Source organism: Megalops cyprinoides, chromosome 21 (assembly GCF_013368585.1).
Source record: "Megalops cyprinoides isolate fMegCyp1 chromosome 21, fMegCyp1.pri, whole genome shotgun sequence".
NCBI classification, from domain to species: Eukaryota; Metazoa; Chordata; class Actinopteri; order Elopiformes; family Megalopidae; genus Megalops; species Megalops cyprinoides.
In genome coordinates this window covers 1765525-1778799 of record NC_050603.1, presented here as the reverse complement: position 1 = coordinate 1778799, position 13275 = coordinate 1765525, and the positions used below count along the sequence as shown (strand labels likewise).

At 50.6% G+C, this 13275-nt stretch overlaps 1 protein-coding gene across 2 annotated transcripts in view; it reads right to left on the bottom strand.

The window, feature by feature from the left end:
- Window positions 1–1980: 1980 nt before the first annotated feature.
- Window positions 1981–13275, bottom strand: part of phf14 (PHD finger protein 14) — a 51191-nt gene continuing 39896 nt past the window's right edge. For both annotated transcript variants that reach the window (XM_036515721.1, XM_036515722.1), the window contains exon 18: window positions 1981–2455. In XM_036515721.1, the coding sequence (XP_036371614.1) occupies window positions 2381–2455 (75 nt within the window). In that variant the 3' untranslated portion in view covers window positions 1981–2380. The remainder of the gene's footprint in view (window positions 2456–13275) is intronic.

Below are 13275 nucleotides of genomic sequence, written 5' to 3'. Positions count from 1 at the left end.
CCCCATTTTGCCATCCTATCACTTTGCCTACATCAAAAGGAGACTCAAAGAAGTGCACGACAAAGAGATGATAAGCCGAGCACGGGCGGTTTGGCCGCGTGTCGCACACACGGCTCTCGCCCAGCGGTGCCCGCTGATCGCAGCGCCTGCGGTCGCAGCCTCGGCAAGGCGCTTTCCGCATCATTAGCGGCTGTTTGGCATGCAGGAGGGGGCGGAGCTGAGAGGCAGGAGGCGAGCGGCCAATCATGCGAAGGCGGGTGTTACCGCGCGGATCCTCGTTATAATGAGCTTAACGACATTTGCCACAGAGCGCGTGCTGGGAGTATAGCCGCAGGGGCCGCGAGACAAGCCCCCGCCGGCATGGGGGCCGTGAGACAAACCCCTGCCGGTGCGGAGACTCCGCCCTCCTCACACAGCGGTTTTCACAGCTCCACAGATTTCCCCGGTGACCTCCGAAACGGGGGCAAAATGACGGCCCCCTCCGAAACACCACGGAATCAGGCCTCCTGATGGGTTTGCATCAGAACGGAGGAAAGCAAAAACGAGATCCGGCCGTGACCCACGCTTTCAGGCTGCGTGTTCGCCTCTCCCTGCCGCCGGTGGAAACGCGTCAGCGAATAACTCTGACCGACCGAGATTAGCCCGGGTCACACAGGACACCCTCCATGTCCCAAATGCCAGGATGACCTCAGGTTCTCGAGCTCTAGCCCATTAGCAGAATAATAAACAATAATTCACTTTTTCTTACATAACAGTAATGTTCTGCACATTCATTGGGTTCGAGCGATGCCCTGTATCCAAGGTGATTACGTAGCTTACTTTTCAAAGATGAGCATACTGCATATTCTAAAGCTGAAGGGCATAACAGCACAAAACCTGGCAGCCAGCAGGCTGTGAGGCCAGTCCCATAACCCCACAGCAGCACGCTAATGCAGGCTTTCAACAACCTGAGCCAACCGCCCCAATATGAATGTGTATACTCATATAAGAATGTGGCAGGTATGTCTTTATATAGAGATGGGGGGAGTACAACACACCTTTTGTCAGGATGTGAAAGCAATTGATCCATATGTGGAAATGTGGATGGACAGTATCCAAGCCTGATCCAGTACTGCACAGTGTGATCAAGTATGCGTGTGCAAAGATGCCTTTTATGCAACGATGTGCTTTTAATATACTGTCTTTCATAAAAAAAACATAAAAAGAGACATGTTCAGTTGCTGAACCGGAATGGGTTAATTCAACACACCCCTCTCTCCAGACACAATCTCACACAGAATAACAGCAAAACAGCAGAAGAAGCAACACAGACAGGCTTTCACAACTATAGAGTTTATTAGCAATATACCATTTAGAAAAGATCTAAATACTGACTCGTGTGGTACTCGGCTCTCCGTCACAGATCGGGCTTTAGTGTTCTCTCCTCTCGAAGGAAAAAAGATCATCTTTGTGGTTCAGTGTTCCATTACTAAGCTGATGTAAAAGAAGGAAAAAACTCTTGAAGAGCTGGTTGGAAGAGTCTTTTCAAAGGTCAGCGTGAGGCACTCTACTAAGTTTGGACCATAAATGCAAAAAAAAAAAATTTAAAAGAAAAAGGAAAAAAAAACAAAAATAAGAAAAAAGCACTTTCTGGAACAGTGATGCATCAGAGCAGATCACCGTCTCAAAAGCAGGCACTATCCAAAGCCATCTAGGGCTGTTCTCTGAAAGCAGTCTGTACTCCATCTTACGGTAGTGACCTACCATATGTTACTGGAATCATTTAAATTCATTCAGAGTTCCCTGGGAAAAGTGTACTGAGTATTGGAATGGTTAAACACAGGGAGAGTGTTTGGTTGGCCACACAAAGCATAAATTTTGTAGATGGCCCAATAAAGGTGAATTAAGATACGCCTTCCATGGATTTAACGGTCACAGAACAATCTTCGGATCCTTGAAATGATTTCTTTGTAACTCTGTTCAGGAGGACAATGTTACCATCGCCGTATTTACTTTGAGAAAAAAAATATATTTCTATATTTATACGCCTGCCACCATACAGTGCAGAAGTAAACATCGGCTCTGTAATGCATAGTCTCTCTGCCGTGGAGATCACACAGGAAGCACCTCAATCAGAAAATCCGTTTCGCCATTCTCCCATTTCGAACGCGTAATCGGTGTCCGGACACTTCACATGCTAGTTAAAGTGACTACTAATGTGAGACGATAAGGTGGTCACATATCCGATGATATTATAATAACGACAATCGCCACTTATGTTACCTTTCAGATGAAGCTGGGGGGCATGAGATAACAGCGCCCAATAACCGGCCTCAGACGGAGATGATATCACCGACTCCACGTGGGTTCACAAAAAGTATCCGATGGCGGGAAAATCTGTTCAGTTCGGGATCTCCTGCTCCGCCGCCTCCTCTTTCACGGACTCCTCCTCTTCTTCGCGTCCTTCTTCCTCGTCCTGAAAAACAGTCGTCACGTTGTAATGAAAAGAAGAAAGAACATTTCAGAAATCCCTGCATCATGTATCATGCATCAGTATGTGTGTGATGCTGCGCTCTGAAAGGCCCAACACCAAACGTACTGCCAAGGAATTCCCCCATTTTCCGTTTGCTAGTCCAACTCGCTCACCTGAATCAGAGACAAGCTATTAAACTGTGAATCACCAACACGCCTGTATAAAACATGGCTCTGGCTGTGTACGCAGGCTGCGGGCTGCGCGTCGGGCCGAACCTCCAGGCTGCCCGTGGGCCGCGCGTCGGGCCGAGACTCCAGTCTGCCCGCGGGCCGCGCGTCGGGCCGAGACTCCAGTCTGCCCGCGGGCCGCGCGTCGGGCCGAGACTCCAGTCTGCCCGCGGGCCGCGCGTCGGGCCGAGACTCCAGTCATATCCTCCCCTGTGGGTTAATGAACACGTCTCCACCTGCGCGTGATTGTCAGCTCAGACCCCCAGGTAAAGGTCTACATCTGCGAGCCGGCAAACCCCCCCCCCAGACAGGTCTAAACATCACACAGCATAACAGCGCTCCGTGTCTGTACCCATTCATTATGCTTTCACTCACGGGAACCTTGTCCAAACAGATTTTGATGAGCATCCTCTCACCCCCAAGCCCCCCCACGCAGCCATGACCAGTCCGGCCGTAAATCCAGCAGCAGTGACACCCCCCACACACCGCCCGCCCGGCTCCCTGTCCCATCCACCAAATCTCCCTGACAAGCCTGCCAATTTTCCAATTACCTGTGCTGCTATACGTTACAGCGGGACCAGTCAGCTCTTAAATGGGAGAGAAGAGCCAGGGCGGGCCCGCCGCATGCTAACAATCCCATAAACCCCGACAGCGCTGCCGCTCCCCTCCAAATTTACGGCCTGTGGCACCAGACCCCCGGGCCTCAGTGATGCGATCGCGGGTCGGCGTCGTCGGCACAGGAAGCAGGAAGCAGGGCAGACGGCCCGTTTCCTGCCTGAAGTATGACGCGCTTCCAAAAACTGCTTCCACTTCCTACTGCATAGTTACCATTGAGTTTACCACAACAGAAACCGCTTAATTCACATCTACAGGAGAGAGAAAGGAAGATAGAGAGGGAGGGATGGAGAGAGCAAGGGGAGAAGGAGAGAGAGAGAGAGAGAGAGAGAGAGAGAGAGAGAGGGAGAGGGAGAGAGATGATGGGAGAGAGAGAGAGACAGGGAGAGAGATGATGGGAGGGAGAGAGAGAGAGAGAGAGAGAGAGAGAGAGAGAGAGAGAGGGAGAGGGAGAGGGAGAGGGAGAGAGATGATGGGAGAGAGAGAGAGAGAGAGACGGGGAGAGAGAGAGAGAGAGAGGGAGATAGGGAGACATGGTGGATATAGACAGGAGGAGAAGGAAGGAAAACAAATGTAAGCTTCATCTGTTTCCATGCTGCGGTTATTTTCCCTGGCGGACAGCAGCATGTGGGGACCTCAGTGCTCACAGACCGCCGGCCGTTACAGCCCACATGCACCACTCTCATCCCCCCACTCCCAGACGCTAATGAAACCTCCCCAGCAGCCCGTCTTTTAAACGTACCTGCACAAACACCGGCCTGCTTTTTCACTAACTCTGAAATGGAATAAAATGCTGTAGCTCAGAGTCTGAGAAGCTCAGGAAATGCCACTCTGCAGATCGCAGCTACCCCTGCCTGACACACTGGTCTCCTGGACAGGAGGTTGCTGGTTTGAAGCCCCTCGAGCCCCGGGCCAGTAAACACAGCCCTGGCGCTACTGTGCCACTTTTTTCGCTTTTCTGCTCCCCTCCCTCTTTTTCCCTGGTGGCGGAGGGAGCGTCTCGGATTCCGGATCATTCTTTCCCAGACAGCCCCTGACAGACTGACATTTGCTCTGTGAAGTATTCTGTGGCAGCCATCAGGAAAATTCCCCCCTCCCCCCATCCCGCCACAAACCCATAACCCTGGGGAGGGAGGGGGGGGGCCGGAGGAGCTGACAGGGCTTGGCTTTGTGGGATATCTCCATCGCTTCACTCTCCTCCTTGCGGGGGAACAGACACCAGACGCCCCCCCCCCCCCCACCTCCCCGCTTTCGGAATACAGTGTCTGCTCCCCCGAGGCCGCTGGCAGTCACAGGCACATGTGTGGTAATGAAATGACACATTTTTATTCTAATTGCGTTTCGATTTTGAAAAGAGGGGAAATGGATGTGTGCGTCTGCAGACTGCAATGCTGGAAAGGAGACGTAGGGGGCAGCAGAGGCCCGTTGAGTGCGACGCTGCGCTCCACAGCCAATCCCTGCTGCGCACATCAACGCCAGTCACCCTGAGGAGGACCACAGCACCCCCCCCCTTCCCCCCACAACTGCCCCCAACTCAGCGCACCTTATCCACCTCACAAACTGGGATTAAAACCAGAGCCGTTAAAACAATTAAAACTTCATTTAAATAAGCTTTAGCATCCTTTATCAAGCCGGCACAGTCCAATAAGAATTAGCCGCTAATTAGTATGAGTTGTGTTCTTATCGTGTTATATAGGTTCACTGTATTTACTCAGGCCAGTGTGTACGTGTGTGTGTCTGTGCATGTATGTGTTTCTTGGGGGTGGGGGTTGCTAGCATTGCTCTATGCTCATTTCGCATAGTGAACACACTGGATTTGGGAGTTTTATGGGGGGGGAGGCACAAGTAGAGCATGAGGAAAAAAAGATAACAAATAAGCCAAACCTTCAAAATGACCTGAAACTGCTTCCCTCCATACTGACAACACTGTTGCTGAAAATGAATAACAAATATCTACAGTACCAGAGGACCCATCCCAGCTATGTGTGCGTGTGTGTGTGTGTGTGTGTGTGTGTGTGTGTGTGTGTGTTTGTAAGTGCGTGCATGTCTATGTGGGTGTGTGTGTGGGTGTGTGTGGGTGTGTGAGAGTGTGTGCGTGTCCATGATTTACCGTTCTTGCTGTCACTCAGGAAATTACAGAGCTGCATCAGGTCGTAACTCTCGGTTCATTAAGCCAGTCAGACTGTGTGTTACTCGCTACATTTAAGCACCCCGCCACCCCTCCCCCGCCCCCCTGTCCCCCTGCTCCACCACAGAGCCACGCGAGTCACCAGACAGCACAATTAAACCTGATGACTGCGCATATTTGCGATTCCTACCGCATTTATTACAAAGGGCATTCATTAATCTCGCTCTCCGAGAGCGGCTTCCCATTTAGTGAGGCGTGACAGATACTGGGGTGAACTTACCAGGAGACACTTAATTAAATCAGTGGTAGAAACGCACATGCAGGCCCTTCTATCAGGCCTCGATAAGAGCAGACGCACAAGCTCCGAACAGCTACCTGCGCAGAAAAGAGCCTTCACACCTATTTCACTTTAATTGACGTGAATATAAAAATGAGTCAAGCGTAAGTAAAGTTTGCAAAACACCGACACTCGACTCCGGGAATCCGAGTCTGCGTATGAATCTGTATTAATCACACAACGTGGATTACTAAAAACAAAACACATTCATAAAGGTTTTATTAACAAACTGGCCATTTAGTTAGAGCACTGTACTCAGTGACTGAGGTAGAGATGGTGCTGGTATAGGTGGAATATTCATATTTGAGAATCTAAGAGCAAGGTGGATATCCCAAGAAGAGCATTCCCTGTGCTGCAAAAGTGGACTGACAAACACACACCCACACACACACACACACACACACACCCACACACACACACACACACACAGACCCACACACACACACACACAGACCCACACACACACGCGCGCACACACACACGCGCGCACACACACACACACACACACACACACACAGACCCACACACACACACGCGCACACACACGCGCGCACACACACACACACACACACACACAGACCCACACAGACATGCGCACACACACACACAGACACACACACACAGACCCACAGACACACACACAGACCCCCCCCCCCCCCACACACACACACAAACACACACACACACACACACAGACCCCCACACACACAGACCCACACACACACAGACCCACACACAGACCCACACACACATGCGCGCACACACACACACAGACAGACACACACAGACCCACAGACACACACACACACACACAGACCCCCCCCCCCCACACACACAAACACACACACACACACACACACAGACCCCCACACACACAGACCCACACACACAGACCCACACACACACAGACCCACACACACACACACACGCACACACGCACGCACACAGACACAGCCCTGAACAGAGTACAGCACATGAAGTCTTTGCAACGCTACATCATCTGCTGTCCCGCCCATCTGTGTGATTCACTGGACCAATGAGACGCAGTCCCCTACGCAAAGGAGGTGTGTCCTCAGAACAGCCCCTCCCCTGCAGACTCTCTGGGTGTTGTGTTTCATACGGGGCTCTGGTCCAATCATAACACACACACAGCCCACACATGCCTCCCATAAGCATGCCAGGATTCTCGCTCCTGTGTGCCAGAAAAAGGCATATCCTAAAAACAAACAAACCAACCAAACAAATGTTCAGACACACTCCTATTTGTCTTTTCCCGGGGTAACTCAACATTTATTAACTGAAGCACAGAAAATTCAGCTAACTCTTTATCTGAAGGCGTATCATTGCTGGGGACAAAGAGCAGCAGAGAGAGAGAAGAAAGCCCAGCCTTTACCCGTCAAATGGACGTCACGCACACAGCAGCATCTCCGTTAGCTAAAGGCCCTGACAGCTGAGAATCAGCCTCCTTCCAAATGCAATGTCACCTCTGCGGTCACTGATAAGCCAGACCGAGGCTATTAACAACACCTGACCCGCAAACACTCTGCTCCCTTTAAGTATCATCACAACTTTTACTCCTGCAGTCCACAGGCTCGTTTAAAACCCTCTCATGCCCTGCTGGACTCAGACTCTCTCAGTCCTCAGCAGGGAGGGCAGACTCTGGCAGTTTGTGGCTGAGGTTTTTTACTGCTGTTGCGGTTCAGAGTATTAGCGGTTTGAGGAAAGCCGGAAGCCCCTGGCCTACAGCCACCCAGGCCTACAGCATCGCAGTCTACTCAAATATGAAAAAAAAAAACCCCCACAAACAGCGGAAGCTGTCACTATGGCAACGAGAGTGAGCACAAGGCGAAGTTAAAGAGCTCGTCCTTGGTATAATGGACAAAATTCCCGCTGTTCATCCAGATGTCTGGCGCCGGGGCGTCAGAGCAGTGAGAGACGGGCCTACGGGACCAGCGCTGTGTTCAGCGGGCTTTCTGACGTCACACCGCCGAGCGGGCTGTCCGACACACCCGGTCCTCCCACCGCGTCCCGGCCCCGGTCCCTCCGGCCCACGCGGGAACCCGTCTCCTGTACACCTCACGGAGGCCGCGCTGACGATGCGTCTGCCTCACACGAGGAGACGCGGACCCCGCAGAGATCTGGTAATGAGCTGGGCAGGAGCCGGCACATGGGCAGGAGTGGGGGGGTCAGGGAGGAACGGGCAGGAGTGGGGGGGGGGGGTCAGGGAGGAACAGGCAGGAGTGGGGGGGTCAGGGAGGAACAGGCAGGAGTGGGGGGGTCAGGGAGGAACAGGCAGGAGTGGGGGGGTCAGGGAGGAACGGGCAGGAGTGGGGGGGTCAGGGAGGAACGGGCAGGAGTGGGGGAGGGGGGGGGTCAGGGAGGAATGGGCAGGAGTGGGGGGGTCAGAGAGGAACGGGCAGGAGTGGGGGGGTCAGGGAGGAACAGGCAGGAGTGGGGGGGGTCAGGGAGGAACTGAACTCCCATGACTAACATACAGCAGAATGTCCGGGCCTTGTTAGAGCAGAGACTCTGATCCCTCAGGAGCCTCCTCCATCTTCAGAACCGAGACCAACCCACCTACTGCTGCAGACTGACTCACAGAGGGTTCCTGGCCGTTTCTGTGGACCGCTCTAGTGTTAAGCACTCGAGGTTAATCTCCATCTCTTTTGTGATCATTCACATATGGCCGTCTCCTGGATCACTTTAGCGCCAGGTTAATCTCCATCTCCTTTGTGGTCATTGGTAAATGGCCCTTTCTTTGGAAAGCTCTGGCGCTGGATTAATCTCTGTCTCCTTTGTGATCTCTCTTCGGGGCTGTTTAAGTCTGACCTCAGATGCTGCATTAATTTCCTTTATGGGAAATCCTGCTGCGATGTCAAAATAGGTGCCTGAAGGCCTCATTTTCGCACAGAGCGGCTCTGAATGATGGCTAATTAATCAGTACATCTGTAGCGAATATTACGCGGCACTGCTTCCGAGTGCTTGATCGCTTCCTCTTGGTGGCGGCTCTGGCGTCTTCATTAACGCCACGCCGACCCGACAGCTTGAGTGGCGTGAAAGTGTGATGCAGTGATTACAAACAAAACTTCCGTACGACAAAACGGCATCCGGTGTAAAATAACAACGTCAAAAATCATATACTGACTTGATGCTTGTAAAAAAAAAACAAAAACAAAAGCAACAACACATCATATGGACAGAGCAGCACAGTGCTGAAATATAAAAACATTTGGTGAAATTTGTCCTATGCCTTCTTCAATCTAACTGTGCAGAACTACCTTTTGCAGAGTTCAGCAAACTCGTGCACCTCTCCATCAAAGCATGTTAATGTGGGCCAATCCAGAACCAAAGTAAAGCATCTTAACACCTTCACTGCAATGGCCCTACAGTATAAATCACACCTTGAGACCAGCACTCTGAGGGCCACAGGAAGTCTCCAGCAGGGCCTCCCACTGACCCTCACTGACAAGCAAGGAGACAGGGTGAAAACAGAAGGGTTATTCAGACGAATAACCAGTGATTATTCAACATTATACAGCATATGCAGACTCTCGTCTGGATGCTTCACTCGGAGTTCACACGTTATTTCTGTAATCAGCTTTGGGATCCGTGTGACGCGTTTCCCGCGGTTCTGCTCCAAGCCCGGGCCCTTTGAAAAGACGGCCAAAGAGCACTGGTGTGAACAGGGACGCACAGCGCCTATGATCAGCGCACCAGCCGGGGCTCAGGGCGTGCAGCTGACCGACCGCGCTCTCAGGAAACGTAATTGCCTCTTTCTCATGCAGGAGATAAAGGTATGAAAGCACTTTCAAAAATCGACAAAGCGTTTTTGACACATTCGAGACTGAAGCTCGGGGCCTCCCTCGAAACAATAATGTTTTCCACAGCTATTAAAGCGAGAGGAGACAGGCGTGGTGACAATCTGCACCGCGAATCCTGCTGGCTGCAGGTGGGAGAAAAGCGTTTTTTTACTCCGGCGCTGAAACGCAGGGAAAATGCCATTAAAGCCATGACTGAGGATCTCCTTTTCCACAGTCAACCCAACGGAGCGTGACACTTAATTAAGTTAATTAGGCTAACTTAATTAGGCTGTTTTGCAGGGAACTGCTCTGATTAATGGCGAAGCCGGCAAAAAGTAATCTTCTCAAAATGTGTGTATGACATCAAACCATTTACCACAGTAGCTGCCGGCTAGCGCTTGGATGTACAGTGTATGATTCCACACACTGGGGGCTTCCAGCACTGGGAAAGAGCTAAAGAGCTATGAATCCACACCATTAACCATACAAACATTCATCCAAAGGTAATCACTTAAATACCAGATTATTGACCATCCGAAAGCTACAATGCTTTATGAATATAGCGACTGGCTGGGGGCAACATTGTTTCCAATGTTCTTTTACGCAGCCAAGTCACCCCCTTCCTGAGAAGCGCTGGGGTCCAGCCATGCTGATGGTCACATTGTTTTTTTTCCGTAAGGTTCTGGAACAGAGAGGGTTGTTCCTGTACTTCGACCCTGTGGAGCAGGTGGGCAGGCTCGCCCGCAGGTAAAGCACACCTGTGTGAGCCTGGTGCTCTGTAACAGCACAGCGCTCTGTGCTTTCAGGAGGAATGCTGCTGCTTCAGGTCACAGCCAGGGCCTCCGGTGCGTTTCGGGACCTTTGTGCTGGGATCGCTGGTCTGCCTTCCCGCCTCTGCCCCAGAGAGAGGGCACCGAGCCAGTCACCGCTGCATCACCATCTGACACCATGCCACGGCATCGCATAGCAAAGGTTCATTTACAGACATTGTGAGCACAGCCACGGTGCTGCTTCCTGACACAGAGAAAATGAGAAAGCAGCATCAAAGCTCCTAGAAACTAGACATGAAGGTATGCACGATGATATGGGTCACTGTGCGTTTATCTCTCAGTTTTATTAATGACAAACAGGGTAATATCCTACCGTACTGCGGTTCGGATGACAACACTTTTAAACAGGAATCTTAAAGAATCTCCCAGTGCAAACATTCTGTGTCAGTCTTAACTGCTTTTCACTCCGACAAGGTAGCTATCGGGGTGTTTCATCTCTGAGACCGCGTGGACTTTACGGGGTGTAAATAAGCATTAAACAGGCTCCCCATCGCCAACTAACTGGCTCTGGATTTAAAGGCTGTCAGTGCATTAAGGACGACCGTCATTTTATAACGGGAATCAATTCGGCGCTGCGCGGGATGAGGGCGGAAGGCGGGCGGCCTTCATCTGCGGGAGGTTTATCTGACAGGCGCAGGCGCGGGAAAACACTGCGGCATTAATGAACTCAGCCCCCGCATAATAAAGCGCTCACCGCCGGTCCCCAACGCGGACACTCGCAAAGCCAGGCCCAACCCTCAGCACCAACGAAAACATTTATAATTTCAGAGGGAGGAATATAATTAAACGACGCAATAACAAATCAAACGCTTTTTAAACAGATAAATCACATTCGAAGACGGATTTTCAACGTTTTAATAACGAAGGACTCAAGAGCGGTGACCTTTAAAACCGTAATGAACAAACATGAAATACGGGGAAGGGACGAGAGGCTTGCAGCCCGAGCGAAGGCTGAGGATTTCGCGGAGAAGGAGACAGGCAGCTCGGCTTCGTGTAAACTAAACTTTCCAGTCTTTGCTCGGTGTTTTGTAAATTGCAGAATCCGGTAATGCGTTCAGAAACCTGGAGAACTTCCGTCATGCTTTCTGCACTTTGATTAAAACGGAGGCGCCATGACAACAGCGCACACGTGTGCCGAACTCGCGCGTGTCACCGTGGAATGGGCGTTTGCAAAGTAGAACAAAATCACCTCCAGCCTCGTGCTTCACGGTCGGTGCCTCTCCAGAGCACGCCCATTACGAGACCACTACGACCAAATGAGTGATATTTTCCCTCGTAATCTTTTGTGTGAGAGAGAAAGAAACATTTTAAAATAAACACATCAAAGTAGAGATGGCCACGGAAGCATGTGCATTTAAAGTTGGCATTTCAAAGTACCCATTTGCAGAGGAGGGCGCCTAGCACTCGGGGTGAAATGCTACGCTCCACGGCATTTACCGCTGCATCAGGAACATTTTCTTAAATACTGTGCTGGTTTCAAAAGTTTTTTTTCTCTTACCTTAGTGGAATAAATAGCTTCTAAGAACAAAACCTGTAAGAAATATTTAACCCTTCCCCTCCTGAAACACTTTAGTGAATGGTGTCAGAAAATGTAACAAATTTTGTCTGCAAATCCCAGAGACACAACTGCACAAGCAACCACCTCATTTGAAAGATTTTTGTACTCAGTCTACGAAAGAATTTGACACAATTTAGCACCCAAGAAAGGTATATTTTGATGGTCAATACGTACGACGCAAATTAAATTTTAAAACACGTATTAATTAAAATACAATTATATATTGCAGTCAATGTCTAGATCAGAATTGGAACGACTGTTTGCACTTGCCCCTCGTTTGACACACTCAAATTCCATATTCACAGCACACCATTTAGTTCTAACAGTTCTGTTAACTTTGGACCTTTTTAAAGTGGGGGGGGGACACGCGCTGTCGCATCATGCCCGTAATCTTGACGTGTAACGATGTATATGCAAGACGGTTTGGGGGCACAGAGGGACCGGGAGCTATGGATTTACACGAAGAGTCTCCTGAGGATGAGTCCTAAATCGGAGCCCGCCAACATGGGTTTGGGGAGCGCAATTAACGAGACTGATTCCGGTCCTGGAGGCGCCCTTTCCCCAGCCGGCGTCCGTGAAACGCGGCTGAAAAGAGCACAGGCTTATTTAATCCCTGCCTCTCGACTCCCACTCCTCTTAAGTCTTCTGGTTTCCCCCGCGACAAATCACGCCCACTGCTTTTGTTAAGGAAAGAGTACTTGGGGGAAAGTGCGGTACAGTCTTTACCGGCAGAACAGCGGGGAGCCAATCAGCTGCTTTCTTCTGGCTGCTCTTCACACGCAGGGGCTTCAGGCCGAACGCAGTTACAGCATCTTCTCTTCCATCTACAAATGTGCAGCCATTGCAACACCATTCAACCGGCCGCGTGCCCATTACGAGAAAAAAAATGTTCCTTGCACTGTTAAAACTGCTATTATAGTGGCCCAGTAACAGGCACACAGCGACTCTCTCCACAAATGTTAGGGATGGGATTAATAAGCGCATGAAGTGCACTGCATCAAGACAACCGTAACAAAGATATTTATTTGTAAAAAGTTGTTTTTTCAGCTCCTTTTAGACAAGATGAACGTAATTTTGAAATGACATCAGATGTGGTAGGACGTGACGAAACAGCCTGTTCTTCCTGTGAGATGTTTTCAGTGCGGTTTCGCGTTTTCATGCCAGTCGAGCAGCGTCCGTTAACCCCCGCTCTCCACACGCACGGGGCTCGCGGGACCGGCTGCCCTTTAGAGGATAAATTGAGGGCAGTTACATTTATGAACTTAATTAGGTTCCGAAGCAGCCGCACTGGCTGCCGCGATTACGGCGTAATTCAATAAGAAAAACGT